The sequence below is a fragment of the Pleurodeles waltl genome, chromosome 7 (assembly GCF_031143425.1).
Source record: "Pleurodeles waltl isolate 20211129_DDA chromosome 7, aPleWal1.hap1.20221129, whole genome shotgun sequence".
NCBI classification, from domain to species: Eukaryota; Metazoa; Chordata; class Amphibia; order Caudata; family Salamandridae; genus Pleurodeles; species Pleurodeles waltl.
Genome location: NC_090446.1, coordinates 1,470,431,384 through 1,470,450,285, shown reverse-complemented (window position 1 = coordinate 1,470,450,285; position 18,902 = coordinate 1,470,431,384). Strand labels below are relative to the sequence as shown.

The following is an 18,902-nucleotide window of genomic DNA, read 5'->3' as shown; positions in this document are numbered from 1 at the left end:
AAATTCATAAGATGCAACCAGAATGCGAAGTTCAGCTAAATAAGTTTCAATGGTCTTGTGTGCATATTGTTTTCTTGTGAAAAAGTCATGCTTTTTAACAATTAGGCTGGACTCCTCTTTAACATGATGTTCAAATCTTTTTACTACCTCTGTAAATGTATTCCATTCAACTTTAGGTAGAAGATATATTTGTGGTAGATGGTCAAAAATCTTTAGGCCCTTCCGTCCTCAAACAATTGTATAATAACACTTTTTTCCTACCTGCAGTGAAATTTGCACCATCAATGTCCAAATGATAGCTTTCAAATGTCCAGTACTATGGTTGCCAGTTCATTCTTGGAGAGCCTGGTTCTGGTGAAATGAAACTGGAAGATTAGCAGTCTGCATTGTAAATTCCTGTGTATGCACATAACTTGTAAGGCACTAGTACCCTAAAAACCCCAGTTATTAAGTATACTTTATTATGGGGTAAACCACATAAGGATGCTGCTAGAGGTATAAAACTAACTTTGAATATTTGTCCCATCCAATAATCTATTATGTTGACCAACCCTGAGAGAGAATAATTACTTCAAAGAAGAGGGTGGTCTTCAGCACAAGAGATGAAGGCAACCACTCAGCTTGGTGACTGTAAAACTTTTATTATAGCCACTGTTCCTTAAAGCGTGTTTATCTTGAAATTATACTTGTTAGGCACTGTGTTAACTCGTGGGCATGGCAGGCAGTGAGCGTACTTTGAAGCATAAGGCACAGCATTGTAGAAATTAAAAAATAATTGGCACTGTGCAAGCTTTATTGTACACTTGTACACCTGAACATACCCGCTGGCTGAAACAAGCGTGAACTCTCTGCACGGGGGGTGCCCATAAACATCAAAGATGCGCTGGCTGAAGTGTGTGGGATCACGCTGAGCAGATGTGTTTTAGGCGTGCAGAATCAGAAGTGTGAGATCTAGCTTCCTGCCAGCATGCACTTCAAATATAGCTATGCTCTTGCTAAAGATGATAATTTTAGAAGTTCTTGTGTAATTAACGCTCTGGACTCATCCACGCATCGTTCACCTTCTTCAAACACAGACAAGTTAAATGCAGTTTGTGGGTTCAAGATATTGTACCGGATTCCTCTTCCGCTCATCGCCAATTTATGTTGTATTCTCAAAAGAGCGAGGGAGGAACACTGTAGAGTTCTAATGAAAATGTATTTCATAATGAAGAAAACAGCACTCTGTGTGTGTGACTGTTCTCCGCAGGCAGCAGTGCAAGCATCACCTCTGGTGACCCTAGAAACATGACATCATAAACCACAAATGCACATTCCACTTAACCGCTGACATAAAGAAAGGACATAACAACATTGTAATCAATCAGCTGCAGAAACATGTCCATTGTTCCAGTGGGTGTAAAACACTAGTCCCATGTGCCCTCATCACGAACCTTTAAGTACAACATCCAACGTTGTTTACAATTTTACCTCAAACCTAGAAAAAACAAATAGCTCAGCAACAGATCTCAAGTAGTCAGGAAACATGCAGTTGTCCAATATCTGTGGTTGATGTAAATATTACTGTGGATATAGAGTTTATATCAATGATTTTCCCTTTCAGAAACAAGAAGAAAAATAACAACGTTTCCACTCAATTGAAACAGCTGCCACGTCATGATGGGGTGAGTGATTCAGTATTTTGTAAAGAGATAAAGACCCAGGGAGTTGGTTAGCACGTGAGGCTTCCTTATTGATTATAATCATTGACTGATAAAAATATGTTCTTCTTCTGCATAATAATAATAGTAACAACAGCAGCAACGATAATAATAATAATAATAGTAATAATACTAATAATAATTGTCAATAATAATAGTAGTAGTAATGCGTGATAATATAGATAATAATAATTATTATAAAAACAATAATAATAATAAGTGATAATACAAATTCAAGAATTGATGAATCCAGAACCCAGAAAAATGTTCTCTGTTCCTTTCACAATAATGCGATGAGCTTATGAAATTCTTTAACAGAACAAAATTCCAAAATCCGAGAGGTGATCAAGGTTGACATAGTCCAAAATCTTTTTCCTTCTACTTCACCACCTTAATTAAAACTATCATTTTCAGCTTTCAAATCCCTAAAGATGAGGAATGTTGGGAATTACCTTCCAAACGGAAGCCCTGAATCTGGATAGTGGATCTTCCATTTTTGTCTGAATTAAAGAATTTAATACAACTTTAATGTTTGACCTCACATGTGTGGTAGCCTATCTCTTCTCTTACAGAGTGTACCCAAGCTACTCAAATAGACTTTCATTGCACCCCCTTCTAAAAACAGCTAAAGGAACCCTAAAGATTCAGGGCAATTTAAAAGTAGAAAAATAACTTAAAAATTATGTGGGACAAAATTACCCATTAATTGCCAACCCCCCCAAAGTGAAATCCCTGGCGTCTAGTGGTGTTTCCTGGCCCCCGATCGCAGCTGTGCGATCGGGGGCCAGGAAACACTTTCAGAAGGCCTCGTAAGAAAGGGGAGACTCTGGGGAGAAACTGAGCGGACGTTTCGTGTGGGGGTGTGGAAGGTGACTCTCGTTGAGGTAGGCAGGGCCTGTGTTGTGGAGTGATTTGTGTGTGAGGATGAGGATCTTGAAGGTGATCCTTTTGTCAGTGGGGAGCCAGTGGAGGGATTTGAGGTGTGGAGAGATGTGTTCGTGTCGGGGGAGGTCGAGGATGAGTTGTGCTGCTGAGTTCTGGATGCGCGTAGTTTGCGCTTGAGTTTTAGGGTGGTGCCGGCGTAGAGGGCGTTTCCGTAATCAAGCCTGCTGCTGATGAGTGCGTGAGTGACAGTTTTTCTGGTCTCTGTGGGGATCCATTTGAATGTTTTTCAGTATACAGAGTGTGTTGAAGCATGAGGAGGTGAGAGCGTTGATTTGTTGGGTCATCGAGAGGGAGGAGTCTAGGATGATGCTGAGGTTGCGTGCGTGGTTGGCGGGGGTGGGTGCAGGGCCTAGCGTGGTGGGCCACCATGAGGGGTCCCAGGTGTTTTTGTGTGGGCCAAAGAGGATTATTTCGGTTTTGCTTGAGTTGAGTTTCAGGTGGTTGGCTGTCATATATATATCACTTTTGTCAATATGTGTGTGTGGTTTCCCTGGGGGGAAAAGGGTCCGACTTGTCTAGTGGCAGTTTTAGTGCCATAAAGAAGCGCAGAAGGTTTATATGCCTACTGCAAAGAGCAAATCTGTATTTTATGTAAATAGCTGAGTACATTAGTAAAGTCAGCCATTACCTGCGCTATAATACCAATGAAATGTATGTGCGGGGTGGAGGGCGGCTATGGAGAGATGAAGGGCACTTTTGCTGGGTGGTAATGAGGGAATCCGAGGAGGAGGGAGTGGGAGCACCAATAATGATTGTTGGACTGGGCGCAGGAGGTGCTAAAGACTGTGATGAATGGTATGTGACAAGGTGTTTTTTGGGTGTCTTGAAAGTACGTGCTGATTGAGGGAAGAAGCGCAGGTAAGGTGGCCTCTACTGTTGCACGTATCTCACACACACCATCGATTTTGTGACTGTCTACGTAGGCTAGTGTTTTAGAGCAACAGTTTAGCCAATAGCAGAGATGGCATCTTGATGGATGACTGCTGCCTGCACTCGGGTTATAGAGGACCGCTCTGACATAGGATCAGAGACTGAGACATCAGATACTGAGACAGCATCTGAGGGATAGGACAATGGCGCAGACTCTGGGAGTGATTTTTCAGTCAGAGGAGTCCCATTCGATAACTCCTCTTCCAGTACATTATGAGGGAGGTGATGAGGACAGTCCTGCTGTCCCTTCGCAAGCTGTTCGTGCAACTGGGTAATAGTGGGTTAGGCCAACCCAGAGAGCAGGTGAATGCGGCGGCAAGCAGAGAGAGAGAGAGAGAGAGAGTGCTCTCTTGGGAGCTCCCCAATTTAGTTCAGCCCCAAATTCCACCACCCAAATCATATTGTGGAGACATCAAAATTATGTATGGCAAAACAAACTGGTTTTGTAAGGCAGGCACCTGTGTTTTTGGTCCTGGATTTGGCAGCCATATAGAGAAGCACACTAAACCCAAACATTTCTGGAAACTAGACATTCGGGGGAGTCCACAGAGGTGTGACTTGTGTGGATTCCCCAAAGTTTTCTTACCCAGAATACCCTGCAAAGCTGAAATGTTGGAAAAAGACCTCAATTTTTCTTGCATTTCTGTCACACAAACTACAGGAATATGCTGGGATCCACAACATTCCTACCACCCAGTGACTCCTCACCTGTCCTGATAAAAACACTACCCCACTTGAGTGCCTACACCTAGTGCCTGTGTCAGGAATGGATCACCCCAGGGTCAACAGCTGCCTCACGTAAGGACCAACATTGACCGTTGTGTGATCTATTCCTGTCGCGGGCACCAGGCCTAACCACACAAGTGAGGTATCATATTTATCGGGAGACTTGGGGGAACGCTGGGTGGAAGGAAATTTGTGGCTCCTCTCAGATTCCAGAACTTTCTGTCACGAAATGTGAGGAAAACGTGTTATTTTAGCCACATTTTAAGGTTTGCAAAGGATTCTGGGTAACAGAACCTGGTCAAAGCCCCACAAGTCACCTCATCTTGGATTCCCCTGGGTTTCTAGTTTTAAAAAATGTGCTGGTTTGCTAGGTTTCCCCAGGTGCCAGCTGAGCTAGAGGCCAAAATCCACAGGTAGGCACTGTTTTCTATGAAAAAATGTGATGTGTCCACGTTGTGTTTTGGGGCATTTCCTGTCGCGGGCGCCAGGCCTACCCACACAAGTGAGGTATCATTTTTATCGGGAGACTTGGGGGAACGCTGGGTGGAAGGAAATTTGTGGCTCCTCTCAGATTCCAGAACTTTCTGTCACCGAAATGTGAGGAAAACTTGTTTTTTTAGCCACTTTTTGAGGTTTGCAAAGGATTCTGGGTAACAGAACCTGGTCAGAGCCCCACAAGTCACCCCATCTTGGATTCCCCTAGGTCTCTAGTTTTCAAAAATGCACAGGTTTGGTAGGTTTCCCTATGTGCCGGCTGAGCTAGAGGCCAAAATCTACAGGTAGGCACTTTGCAAAAAACAGCTCTGTATTTTTTCAAAAAATGGGATGTGTCCACGTTGTGTTTTGGGGCATTTCCTGTCGCGGGCGCTAGGCCTACCCACACAAGTGAGGTATCATTTTTATCGGGAGACTTGGGGGAACGCTGGGTGGAAGGAAATTTGTGGCTCCTCTCAGATTCCAGAACTTTCTGTCACCGAAATGTGAGGAAAACTTGTTTTTTTAGCCACTTTTTGAGGTTTGCAAAGGATTCTGGGTAACAGAACCTGGTCAGAGCCCCACAAGTCACCCCATCTTGGATTCCCCTAGGTCTCTAGTTTTCAAAAATGCACAGGTTTGGTAGGTTTCCCTATGTTCCGGTTGAGCTAGAGGCCAAAATCTACAGGTAGGCACTTTGCAAAAAACAGCTCTGTATTTTGTAAAAAAATGGGATGTGTCCACGTTGTGTTTTGGGGCATTTCCTGTGGCGGGCGCTAGGCCTACCCACACAAGTGAGGTATCATTTTTATCGGGAGACTTGGGGGAACGCTGGGTGGAAGGAAATTTGTGGCTTCTCTCAGATTCCAGAACTTTCTGTCACCGAAATGTGAGGAAAACTTGTTTTTTTAGCCACTTTGTGAGGTTTGCAAAGGATTCTGGGTAACAGAACCTGGTCAGAGCCCCACAAGTCACCCCATCTTGGATTCCCCTAGGTCTCTAGTTTTAAAAAATGCACAGGGTTGGTAGGTTTCCCTATGTTCCGGCTGAGCTAGAGGCCAAAATCTACAGGTAGGCACTTTGCAAAAAACAGCTCTGTATTTTGTCAAAAAATGGGATGTGTCCACGTTGTGTTTTGGGGCATTTCCTGTCGTGGGCGCTAGGCCTACCCACACAAGTAAGGTATCATTTTTATCGGGAGACTTGGGGGAACATAGAATAGCAAAACAAGTGTTATTGCCCCTTATCTTTCTCTAAATTTTTTCCTTCCAAATATAAGAGAGTGTGTAAAAAAGACGTCTATTTGAGAAATGCCCTGCAATTCACATGCTAGTATGGGCACCTCGGAATTCAGAGATGTGCAAATAACCACTGCTCCTCAAAACCTTATCTTGATCCCATTTTGGAAATGCAAAGGTTTTCTTGATACCTCTTTTTCACTCTTCATATTTCAGCAAATGAATTGCTGTATACCCAGTATAGAATGAAAACCAACTGCAGGGTGCAGCTCATTTATTGGCTCTGGGTACCTAGGGTTCTTGATGAACCTACAAGCCCTTTATATCCCCGCAACCAAACCAGTCCAGCAGACAAAACGGTATATTGCTTTCAGAAATCTGACATCGCAGGAAAAAGTTACAGAGTAAAACATAAAGAAAAATGGCTGTTGTTTTCAGCTCAATTTCAATATTTTTTTATTTCAGCTGTTATTTTCTGTAGGAAAACCTTGTAGGATCTACACAAATGACCCCTTGCTGAATTCAGAATTTTGTCTAGTTTTCAGAAATGTTTAGCTGTCCGGGATCCAGCATTGGTTTCACACCCATTCCTGTCACTAACTGGAAGGAGGTTGAAAGCACCAAAAATAGTAAAAATGGGGTATGTCCCAGTAAAATGCCAAATTTGTGTTGGAAAATGTGGTTTTCTGATTCAAGTCTGCCCGTTCCTGAAAGGAGGGAAGATAGTGATTTCAGCACCAGAAACCCTTTGTTGATGGCATTTTCAGGGAAAAAACCACAAGCCTTCGTCGGCAGCCCTTTTTTCCAATTTTTTTGGAAAAAACGAAATTTTCACTGTACTTTGGCTATTTTCTTGGTCTCCTCCAGGGGAAACCACAAACTCTGGGTACCATTAGAATCCCTAGGATGTTGGAAAAAAAGGACGCAAATTTGGCGTGGTTAGCTTATGTGGACAAAACGTTATGAAGCCCTAAGCGCGAACTACCCCAAATCGCCAAAAAAGGGCTCTGCCCTGGTGGGGAAAAGGCCCAGCAGCTAAGGGGTTAAAGCTGCTCAGCTTGATGGTAAAACAATTATATAATTTAATTTAGACAGAATGTTATAGCTGAATTTGCGGCTTCGCTTTCCTGAAAAAAACATCCTGTCTCCTGCAGCTATTTACAGCCCCTTCCAAACATTAACAAAATATGCATACAAACAGTGCATCAGCCCCTCATAAACAAAAGGATGTCTAATGCCCATTATATTTGTCATACAGGTAAAACAGTTAAGTGCATTAAAAACATAAAATTACAACCTCGTTTATGGATTCTCTCTGTCCCAGAAAAGCCCTTGTCTAGTGGAGCTTGTTGCAAAAGGTTAACATATTGTAGGGCTGCAAAACGAGCATCACTCACTTCTTTTTCATACTGGAGGAGGACTGCTTACATCTCTCCGGTGGTGCTGAAATGACTCACTTAAATAGGTTATCCTATGCATAAGCGTCCAAATTGTGGCCATAGAGCACCCTCTGGTGTCATTAGGGTGTAACATGCCTGGGCCAGATTTAACAGTGAATAGTATCACGATGAATCTCTAATCCCCTTTTCTTACATTGTTAATACTTTCTAAAGATCTAGTTTTTTCAGAAACATACATATTATCTCACCCTCTTTATGTTGCTTCCATCAGAACCGTATTGTAGCCCTAGAGGACATACATCATAAAGTCCCCAGATTGTAATTTAGACCAATATAAATTTATCGGAGCAGGCGTTAAAATGGCATGCTCATTATAATCAATGGGCCTCCCTGTGCTTTGCTGCACCACTTTCTTGTACATATGCCCCTTCGTTTACTTGTAAGTCCCTATTACTGTGGTAGTACGTGTGCCAAGGGCCTGTAAATTAAATGCTACTAGTGCGCCTGCATCACTTATTGTGCCAACCCCTTGAGGAGACTTTCAACACATGTCTCAGAGCTGCCATTGCAGCCTTTGTGTGCAGTTTTAAAACTGCCTTTTCAACTCAGCAAAATGAACTTTTCGCCAGGTCTAAACCTTTGTTTATAATACATAAAGTCACACCTAGGTTAGGTCCTAAACTGCTCATTGGGCAAGTTGCAGTGTGTTTTTAAAAAGTTGCACATGTACCTTTATGTTTTGAATGTCCTGCTAGTAAAAAACTCTTAAATGTCTCTGCAAGGTCTACATCGCTCATAGGATAATATTGGATTACCTTATTACAATTATTAAATCATACCTTTCAATTGGGGGAAGGCAAAATGTCAAGTTTGATGTCTGATGAATTGTAATTTAAAATCTTCTTAAATTGAAACTGGATTTTAAGTCACAAATCTGAAAATGTTACTTTTAGATAGTTGGTATTTTCTTGTCAGAACCATTTGGTACCTGCAGCTGTTATCCTGGGTCACTTAACTAGATGCAGCTGGTCTTTGTGTATTGCTCCCAGACAGTGAGTCAAAGGGGCAATAGGTGCTGGCATCTCTGACTTAATAGGGTGCCAAAGTTGTTATCCAGCACACTTCCAAATCGCAAAGGATCTGCCCCAGCAAACTCACAAAGGGTTTTATACTAGTTTTTTGTGTTTCCAGATAAGCTGGGCAAAGGTCAGGGAGTCAGTTTAACACTAGTAGTAATCAGGGATCGAAGAGCCATGCAAATCTCATGTTGCATGGTAGAATAGTGCTGGAAAGTGGATCATTGGTAAGGGCAGGTAGGTATCTCCACTTAGCAATGGGCCCCAAACCTCCCACTACGTCCAGTCAAGGTCTCAGTAACTTAATCCTGGCTCAAATCTTGGTAGCTTGGCAACAAGCAGTTAGGTTTAATTTAGGAGACAGGTATGTAAATCATTTAATATAAAAAAACAATAAATAAGTAAAACACAAAAACATAATAAAAATCAAAAAACAGTTTAAAAAATAGATTATAGTTTTATCTTTAAAATGACACTAAATAAACAAAACTCCAATAAAGAGAATCAGAGATATGAATTTTTAAATATTAAATGTTTTCTAGTGCTTAGAAATCAAAAGTGCTAATCTACACATCTGATTGCATTCGAACGGGGCGAAGTCAAAAGTTGAGGCCGACCGCGCTGGAGCCCAGCTCGACTACACTGAGCGGGAGTCCTCAGTCAAAGTTTTACCTTCACACTCAGTCAAATTTTTGAAGATTTCGCACCGACCGGGACAAAGTCACAAGTTGTCAGAGTGCCTTGATATGATTTCCTCAGGAGCAGATTATAAATCCTCAGACCCAACCCAGACTACTCGCAACAAGTTAGAATCTTCGTATTGAGCACCCTGGAAGGGAAAAGGGGAATGGGATTCAGAGAGACTGCCTCAGAGATGATGGTTCGTCAAATATTCAGTCTGCCACCTTGTAGGAAATACCATCTTACCTGGCATGTTACCCCCATTTATACAGGTATGTAAGTTTGTGTTTGCCTGTCTCACTGGAATCCTGTTAGCCAGGACCCCAGTGCTCATAGTTTGTGGCCTGAATGTGTGTACCTGTGTAGTGACTAACTGTGTCACTGATGCTCAGCTAACCAGAACACCAGTGCTTATGCTCTCTCTGCCTTTAAAACAATCACTATACTGTAGGCTAGTGACAATTTTAACCAATTCCAATTGGCACACTGGAGCCACTGGAGCACCCTTATAACTCCCTAGTATATGCTACCTAGGTACCCAGGGTATTGGGGTTCCAGGAGATCCCTACGGGCTGCAGCATTTCTTTTCCCACCTATAGGGAGCTCAGACAAACCTTACACTGGATAGCCACGGACTGCCACTTCACCGTGAGTGAAATAACACACACGTTATTTCACAGCCATTTTTCACTGCACTTAAGTAACTTATATGTCACCTATATGTCTAGCCTTCACTTGCTGGAGGTTAGGTACAAAGTTACTAAGTGTGAGGGCACCCTTGCACTAGAAAGGTGCCCTCACATTGTTCAGGGCCATTTCCCCAGACTTTGTGAATGCGGGGACGCCATTACACGCGTGCACTATATATAGGTCAATACCTATATGTAGCTTCACAATGGTAACCCCGAACATGGCCACGTAACATGTCTAAGATCATGGAATTGTCTCCCCATGCCAAATCTGGTATTGCTGTGCCAATCCCATGTATCTCCGGAGCTCCACTATGGACCCCGGGTACTGCCAAACGAACCCTCTGGGGTTTTCTCTGCAGCTACCGCTGCTGCAACCCCACAGACAGGGTTCTACCCTCCTGGGGTCTGGGCAGCCCAGTCCCAGGAAGGCAGAACAAAGAATTTTCTCTGAGAGAGGGTGTTACACCCTCTCCCTTTGGAAATAGGTGTTAAGAGCTGGGGAGGAGTAGCCTCTCCCAGCCTCTGGAAATGCTTTGAAGGCCCTCCTTGCATAAGCCAGTCTACACTGGTTCATGGAACCCCCAGTCCCTGCTCTGGTGCAAACCTGGACAAAGGAAAGGGGAGTGACCACTCCCCTGTCCATCACCACCCCAGGGGTGGTGCCCAGAGCTCCTCCAGGGTGTCCCAGACCTCTGCCATCTTGGATCCAGAGGTGTGAGGGCACTCTGGAGGCCTCTGAGTGGCCAGTGCCAGCAGGTGACGTCAGAGACCTCTCCTGATAGGTGCTTACCTGACTAGGTGGCCAATCCTCCTCTGAGGGCTATTTAGGGTCTTTCCTGTGGGCTTTTCCTCAGATAACGACTTGCAAGAATTCACCAGAGTTCCTCTGCACCTCTCTCTTCAACTTCTGCCAAGGATTGACCGCTGACTGCTCCAGGATGCCTGCAAAACTGCAACACAGTAGCAAGAAGACTACCAGTGACATTGTAGCACCTAATCCTGCCGGCTTTCTCAAGTGTTTCCTGGTGGTGCATGCTTTGGGGGCTGCCTGCCTTCATCCTGCACTGGAAGCCACGAAGAAATCTCCCTTGGGTCGATGGAATCTTCCCCCTGCTTCAGCAGGCACCAAACTTCAGCTTCACCGGTACTCTGGGGCCCCTCTCATCCTGACGAGTGTGGCCCCTGGAACACAGGTGGTGGACCCAAGTGACCCAAAATGTCCAGTGGTCCAACTGTCCAAATTTGGAGGAGGTAAGTCCTTGCCTCCCCTCTGCAGACAGTAATCCTGTGCACCGCATGAATTGCAGCTGCTAGGGCTCCTGTGCACATTTCCACAGAATCGTTCATGCACAACCAAGCCCATGTCCCCAGCACTCTGTCCTGCATTGCTCAACTCCCAGATTTGACCTCCGGCTTCATGGGACCCTCCTCTGCAGTCTTGAGACGACCGCTGTGTTCAGACTTTTTGAACCCTTGTTCAAGTGCTTCTGTGGGTGCCACTTTCTTGTGTGTGGGCTCTATACATTGCTGAGGGCCCCCTCTGTGTCCTCTCCCAAGTGGCATCATCCTGGTCCTTCCTGGGCAGCACCCTTTTTCTTTAACTGCAACCCTTGCAGCTAGCAAGGCTTGTTTGTGGTCTTTTGCCAAAGAAACAACTCTGCGTCCTCCAGAACTCCGTGGGACATCTTCTACATGAAGGAGAAGTTCCTAGCAACTTTTGTTGTTGCAGAATCTTCAGCTTCTTCCATCCAAAGGCAGCCATTTTGCACCTTCATCTGGGGTTTAGTGGGCTCCTGCACCCCCTGGACACTTTCCCGACTCTTGGTCTTGGTCCCCTTCCTTTGCAAGGCCTCAGGTCCAGGAATACGTCTTCAGTGCATTGCAGTCTGTTGTGGACTTTGCAAAATTCTCTATCACGAGTTTAGTGTGTTTCTGGGGAAATAGCAGTACTTTACTCCTACTTTCTAGGGTCTTGGAGTGGGGTATCTTGGACACCCTTAGGGGCATATTTATACTCTGTTTGTGCCGAATGTGCTTCAAAACATTTGATGCATATTCGGCGCAAACCGTGCACCATATTTAAACTTTGACACCCGAGCCTGCGGACGTCAAAATTCCTCCGTGTGAGTCATTTTTTGGATGCGGGAAACTGCCTTGCGTTGATGACATGCAAGGTAGGCGTTCCCGCCCAAAAAATGACTTTATGGCCTGTGCGCCTTATTTATACTCCCGTGTCATTTTGACGCACAGGAGAGGGCGGTCCTTAAAAAACGGCGCACAGCCTGATAGCGCCGTTTTTTAACGCCTGGGTCAGTCCAGGCGTTAAGGGATATGTGGGCTCACTTCCATGGTCTCTGACCATGGAAGGAGTCCAGAGCTGCCTGCCCCCAGGGACACCCTCGCCCACCCCTGGAGGACACCCATGGATGGGGGGACCCATCCCAGGTAAGTACAGGTAAGTTGAGGTAAGTATTTTTAAAAATGTTTTTTTAAAGTGGCATAGGGGGTTCGAATTTGGGCCTCCCTACATGCCACTATGCCCAATGGCCATGCCCAGGGGACAGAAGTCCCCTGGGCATGGCCATTGGGCAAGGGGGCATGACTCCTGTCTTTGCTGAGACAGGAGCCATTTCAATGGGGGTTGTGCGTCAAAAAAGGGTGCAAGTCCGGTTTGAGGCATGATTTTTGCCTCAAACCTGACTTGCATAATTTTTTTACGCACAACCCCCATTTTCCCCTACGCCGACGCTGCCTGGTTTGAGTCATTTTGTTTTACTCTGAGCATCCCGCAGCGCCAACTAATGTCATTCCTTAAATAAGGCACCCGCATGGCGCGTAGGAATGGCATTAGCCAGCGGTAAAAAATGTTAAGCAAACCAGCGCCGGCACTGGTTTGTGTCAAAAAGTATAAATATGGTCCTTAGTGTTTTCTTACACTCCCAGTGACCCTCTACACACTACAATACATAGGGTTCCATTTGTGGTTTGCATTCCACTTTCATAGTTATGTGGTTTGTGATGCCCCTAGGTCAATTGCATCCTATTGTATTCTACAGTGTTTGCACTATTTTTCTAACTATTTACTTACCTGATTTTGGTTTGTGTATATATTTTGTGTATTTTACTTGCCTCCTAAGGGAGTATATCTTCTGAGATATTTTTGGCACATTGTCACTAAAATAAAGTAGCTTTATTTTTAGTAACACTGAGTATTGTGTTTCCCATGATATAGTACCCATATAATACTGGTGGTATAGTAGGAGCTTTGCGTGTCTCCTAGTTCAGCCTAAGCTGCTCTGCTATAGCTACCTCTATCAGCCTAAGCTGCTAGAACACTACTAATCTACTAATAAGGGATAACTGGACCTGGCACAAGGTGTAAATACCATAAGGTACCCACTATAAGCCAGGCCAGCCTTCTATGTTGGTGGTGCAGCGGTGGGATAAGTACTTGTAACTGCTTTACCACTTTGTCATTGGTGCTTTTCATAAGAAAACCATATTCTAAATACTTAGAAATATACACAGTTAACCTAAACAGTTTTACTTTCTCTCTAAAAACTTTCTACAAAGTTTCAGAAACGTTTGAAAAGTTTTTCTCTTTTTCTTAAAAGTTTGCTAAACTTTTTCTCTCTTTCCTAAATTCTTTCTTGCAACTATGTCTGTAGTAGAGGCCACTCCCAAAGTTGTACAGACAACTTATGACAATTTAAACTTTAAAAGTTTGAGGGGGTCTCTGCATAGAAAGAGGTTTAGGGATAGGTAAGAACCCTACCAAAGATCTTCTCCTCAGTCTTTGCTTGAAAGTGACCAGAACCAGTCTAGTCAAACCCAAGATCAGGAGGTAGAGGAGGAGGGTACCCAGGTAGAATCAGGGGAGGGCCCAGAGGACTCTGGGGTGGGTACCTCCAAAGACCTTTCTACTAACAGGCCATCTCATGAAACTGGTAGTGGGAGGGGCTCACACACTAGTAGGGCACCTTTCACTCCAAAAGGCCAGGTAAACAGAGTTTAGGTAGTTAGAGATAGGTCCACTTCTGCACATTCCCACATCACCTCTGTGTCAGAGAATTCCCAAGCCTCCCACCCTGAGGGTAACACCCTAGACAGGGAACTCAAAAAGCTGAGGTTGGAAGAGGCCAGACTGAAGCTGAGACAGCAGCAGTTGGCCTTCGACAGGGAGTCTCTAGATGTAGAGAGGGAAAGACAAAAGTTGGAGTTAGTTCCCTATGGTGGCAGCAGCAGTGTTCTTGATAGTCATCCTGTGAGAGAAACAGATTCAAGGAACCTGCATAAGATTGCCCCCCTTACAAGGAGGGGGATGACATAAACAAGTGGTTTTCTGCACTTGAGAGGGCCTGTATGGTACAGTTGGTCCCTCAAAGGCAGTGGGATGCTATCTTGTGGCTATCTTTCACTGGCAAAAGTAGGGACAGACTCCTTACTGTCAGGGAGAGTGATGCCAACAACTTCAAAGTTTTAAAATATGCACTCTTAGATGGATTTGAGTTAACCACTGAACAATACAGGATAAAGTTTAGAGATACCAGAAAAGAGCCCTCTCAAGACAGGACAGACTTTGTAGACTATTCAGTGAAGGCCTTAGAGGGATGGTTACATGGCAGTAAGGTGACTGACTATGAAAGCCTACATAATCTTATTTTGAGAGAGCATATTTTGAATAATTGTGTGTCTGATTTGTTACATCAGTACTTGGTAGACTCAGATCTGACCTCTTCCCAAGAATTGGGAAAGAAGGCAGACAAATGGGTCAGAACAACAGTGAGCAGAAAAGCTCATACAAGTGGTGACAAGGATGGCAAGAAGAAGGATGGTAAGTGTTCTGACAAGGGTGGGGTCCAAATCCTCTTCAAACAATCAAAAGAAGCCATGGTGTTATTTATGTAAAAGTAAAGGCCATTGGGTAAGTGATTCCACTTGTCCAAAGAAAAACACCAAGGCTCCCACTACCACAAACCCCACCTGCGTCCCCTAGAGCCCCTAGTAATAGCAGTGGTAGTGGGTAGAATACTACAAATGGCCAATCAAAGGGTGTAGCTGGGGTCATCATTGGTAATGTAGTTGTGGTTGGTCTTGTTAGGGAGACCACAGAGGCTGTTTTAGTCTCTGATGGTGGTATTGACTTTGCCACCTTGGTTGCTTGTCCCCTTATTATGGGTAAGTACAAGCAACTTCACCAAATAAATGGTGTTGAGGTTGAGGCCTAGAGGGACACAGGAGCCAGTGTCATTATGGTGATTGAGAAACTGGTTCCCCCCGAACAACACCTACTTGGTCAGCAGTACCAAGTGACTGATGCTCATAACAACACGCTTAGCCACCCCATGGCTGTTGTGAATCTCAACTGGAGGGTGTGGGGGGTTTTCTGGTCCAAAGAAAGTTGGAGTAGACACTGATTTACCTATAGACTGCTTACTAGGCAATGATTTGGAGACATCAGCTTGGGCTGAAGTGGAGTTGGAGTCTCATGCAGCAATGCTGGGCATTCTAGGGCATATCTGTGCTCTCACAAGGGCTCAGGCCCAGAAGCAAGGAGGACAGGAAAACTTGGATCCTGGAAAAATGGACCAAGTGCTCCCAAACGCTAGGGGTAGAAAGGGTAAGTCCTTGCCCACTATCCCTCCCTCTCTAGAAGATCCCCCTTTTGAGGAATATGAATCCTCTCCTTGTGCAGAACCTGCACCAGATGAGCTGGCAGCAGACACTGCTGAGCGTTTGGGTGCAGAGGGGCCTGTTAAGGAAGAGCTGAGTGTAGCACAGCAGACCTGTCCCACACTAGAGGGTTTAAGACAGCAAGCTGTCAAACAGCAGAATGGGGATATCACTGATAGCCATAAAGTCTATTGGGAAGATAACCTCCTCTATACTGAGTTAAGGGACCCTAAACCTGGAGCTGCCAGGAGACTAGACATCCCTTTACAGTATAGGGAGTTTCTTCTGACTTTGGCTCATGATATTCCTTTGGCTGGGTATTTGGGCCAGAATAAAACTTGGGACAGACTTGTTCCATTGTTTCACTGGCCTCATATGTCAGAGGACACCAAGGAGTTTTGTCGCTCCTGTGTGACCTGCCAAGCCAGTGACAAGACTGGTGGCACACCTTTGGCCCCCTTAATTCCACTTCCAGTGGTTGGGGTGCCCTTTGAAAGGGTAAGGATTGACATTGTTGGCCCCCTTGACCCTCCAACAGCTTCAGGTAATAGGTTTATCCTTGTGGTAGTGGACCATGCCACTAGGTATCTTGAAGCTATTCCCTTAAGGACCACTACAGCTCCTGCAGTGGCAAAAGCCCTCCTGGGAATTCTTTTTCAGAATGGGTTTCCCTAAGGAAGTGGTGTCAGACAGAGGTAGCAACTTCATGTCTGCATACCTCAAAGTTATGTGGAAGGAGTATAGTGTAACTTATAAGTTCCCTACTCCTTATCATCCACAGACAAATGGTCTGGTTGAGAGGTTTAATAAAGCTCTCAAAGGCATGATCATGGGACTCCATGAAAAACTCAGGAGGGGATGGAATTTCCTGTTGCCATGCCTCCTTTTTGCTTATAGGGAGGTACCCCAAAAAGGAGTAGGCTTTAGCCCCTTTGAACCCATCTCTGGGCAGTCTGTAAGAGGTCCCCTTGCTCTTGTAAAGGAGGGTTGGGAACAACCTTTAAAAGTTCCCAAACAAGACATTGTGGATTATGTACTTGGCCTGAGATCTAGGATGGCTGAGTACATGAAAAAGGCCAGTAAAAACCTTCAGGCCAGCCAAGAGCTCCAAAAGCAATGGCATGACCAGAAGGCTGACCTGACTCAGTATCACCCACGACTGAAGGTGTGGGTATTGGAGCCTGTGGCCCCAAGAGCACCCCAGGACAAATGGAGTGGACCCCATCTCATAGTGGAGAAAAAAGGTGAGGTCACCTATTTGGTAGACCTGGGCACTGCCAGAAGTCCCCTTAGGGTGGTTCATGACAACCTCCTGAAACCTTATTATAACAGGGCTGACTTAACCCTGCTCATGGCCACTGATGAGGGGCAGGAAGAAGAGAGTGACCCTCTCCCTGACCTCTTCTCCACCGCTGAAGCTGATGGCTTAGTAGAGGGAGTTGTAATTCAGATTGCCTTACTGCTGAGTAGAAGGACAATTGCATAAATCTCTTAGATCAGTTCTCTGACCTCTTCTCACTGATCCCAGGTACAACTACCTGGTGTGAGCACATAATCAACACTGGAGACAATTTACCTGTCAAAAGTATGATTTATAGGCAGCCTGACCATGTCAGGGAGTGCATTAAACAAGAGGTACAGAAAATGTTGGGTCTAGGAGTGATTGAACCTTCTGAAAGTCCCTGGGCTAGCCCAGTAGTGCTTGTCCCCACACCTCACAGTAAAGATGGTAAAAAGGAAATTAGGTTTTGTGTGTACTATAGAGGTCTCAATCAAGTAACCAAAACTGATGCTCACCCTATACCCAGGGCAGATGAGCTGATAGATACACTGGCTTCTGCCAAGTATCTAAGCACTTTTGATTTAACTGCAGGGCATTGGCAGATTAAGTTGGCAGAAGATGCTAAACCCAAAACAGCATTTTCAACCATTGGAGGGCACTATCAGTTCACTGTTATGCCCTTTGGATTGAAAACTGCACCTGTCACTTTTCAGAGGTTGATGAATACAGTTCTCCAGGGATGGGAAGCCTTTAGTGCAGCATACCTAGATGATATAGCTGTCTTTAGCTCCACCTGGGATGATGACCTGCTCCACCTGTGGAACGTTTTGGAGGCCCTGCAAAAGGAAGGCTTCACAATCATGGCTTCAAAGTGCCAGATAGGGCAGGGGAAAGTGGTTTATCTGGGCTACCTGGTATGTGGGGAACAGATTGCACCACTGCAGGGGAAGATCCAAACCATTATGGGATGGGCTCCCCCTACAACTCAAACCCATGTGAGAGCCTTCTTAGGCCTCACTGGGTACTATAGAAGGTTCAGTAAGAACAATGGCACCATTGCTGCCCCACTTGATGACCTCAGATCCAAAAAGATGGCTAAAAAGGTATTATGGACAGCTAGCTGTCAAAAGGTTTTTGATGAGCTTAAACAGGCCATGTGCTCTGCAAAGCCCTTGTTACTCCAAGAAATTCATAGTCCAGACTGATGCTTCTGAATCAGGGGTAGGGGCAGTTCTATCACAGCTTAACACTGAGGGCCAGGATCAAACTGTTGCTTTTATCAGCAGGAGGTTGACCCCTAGAGAAAAGTGTTGGTCTGCCATAGAAAGGGAGGCCTTTGCTGTGGTCTGGGCCCTGAAAAAGTTGAAACCATACCTGTTTGGTACTCACTTTATGGTTCAGTCAGACCACAAACCTCTATTATGGCTTAAACAAATGAAAGGTGAAAACCCTAAATTGTTGAGGTGGTTTATATCCCTACAGGGAATGGACCACACAGTGGAACATAGACCTGGGAGTACCCACTCCAATGCAGATGGACTCTCCAGATATTTCCACTTAGATAATGAAGACTAATCTGGGCAAGGTTCGCCTTATTGTCCCTCGTTTGGGAGGGGGGTTGTGTAGGAAAGTACCATCTTGCCTGGTATGTTACCCCCATTTTTACATGTATGTAAGTTAGTTTTTTCCTGTCTCACTGGGATCCTGTTAGCCAGGACCACAGTGCTCATAGTCTGTGGCCTGAATGTGTGTACCTGTGTACTGACTAACTGTGTCATTGAGGCTCTGCTGACCAGAACCTCAGTGCTTATGCTCTCTCTGCCTTTAAAAGTGTCACTATAGGCTAGTGACCATTTTTACCAATTTTAAGTGCCACACTGTGTAGGAAGGTAGCCTCTTTCTAGCCTTGTTACCCCCACTTTTGGCCTGTTTGTGAGTATATGTCAGGGTGTTTTTACTGTCTCACTGGGATCCTGCTAGCCAGGTCCCAGTGCTCATAGTGGAAACCCTATGTTGTCAGTATGTTTGATATTTGTCACTGGGATCCTGCTAGCCAGGACCCCAGTGCTCATAGTGGAAACCCTA

The 18,902-nt window shown here is 44.9% G+C and overlaps 1 protein-coding gene across 3 annotated transcripts in view; it reads left to right on the top strand.

Moving 5' to 3' along the window:
• MAG (myelin associated glycoprotein) overlaps nt 1–18,902 on the top strand; it is a 331,431-nt gene that overhangs the window by 292,576 nt on the left and 19,953 nt on the right. For all 3 annotated transcript variants that reach the window (XM_069201179.1, XM_069201178.1, XM_069201177.1), the window contains one exon: nt 1,604–1,664. In XM_069201179.1, the coding sequence (XP_069057280.1) occupies nt 1,604–1,664 (61 nt within the window). The remainder of the gene's footprint in view (nt 1–1,603; nt 1,665–18,902) is intronic.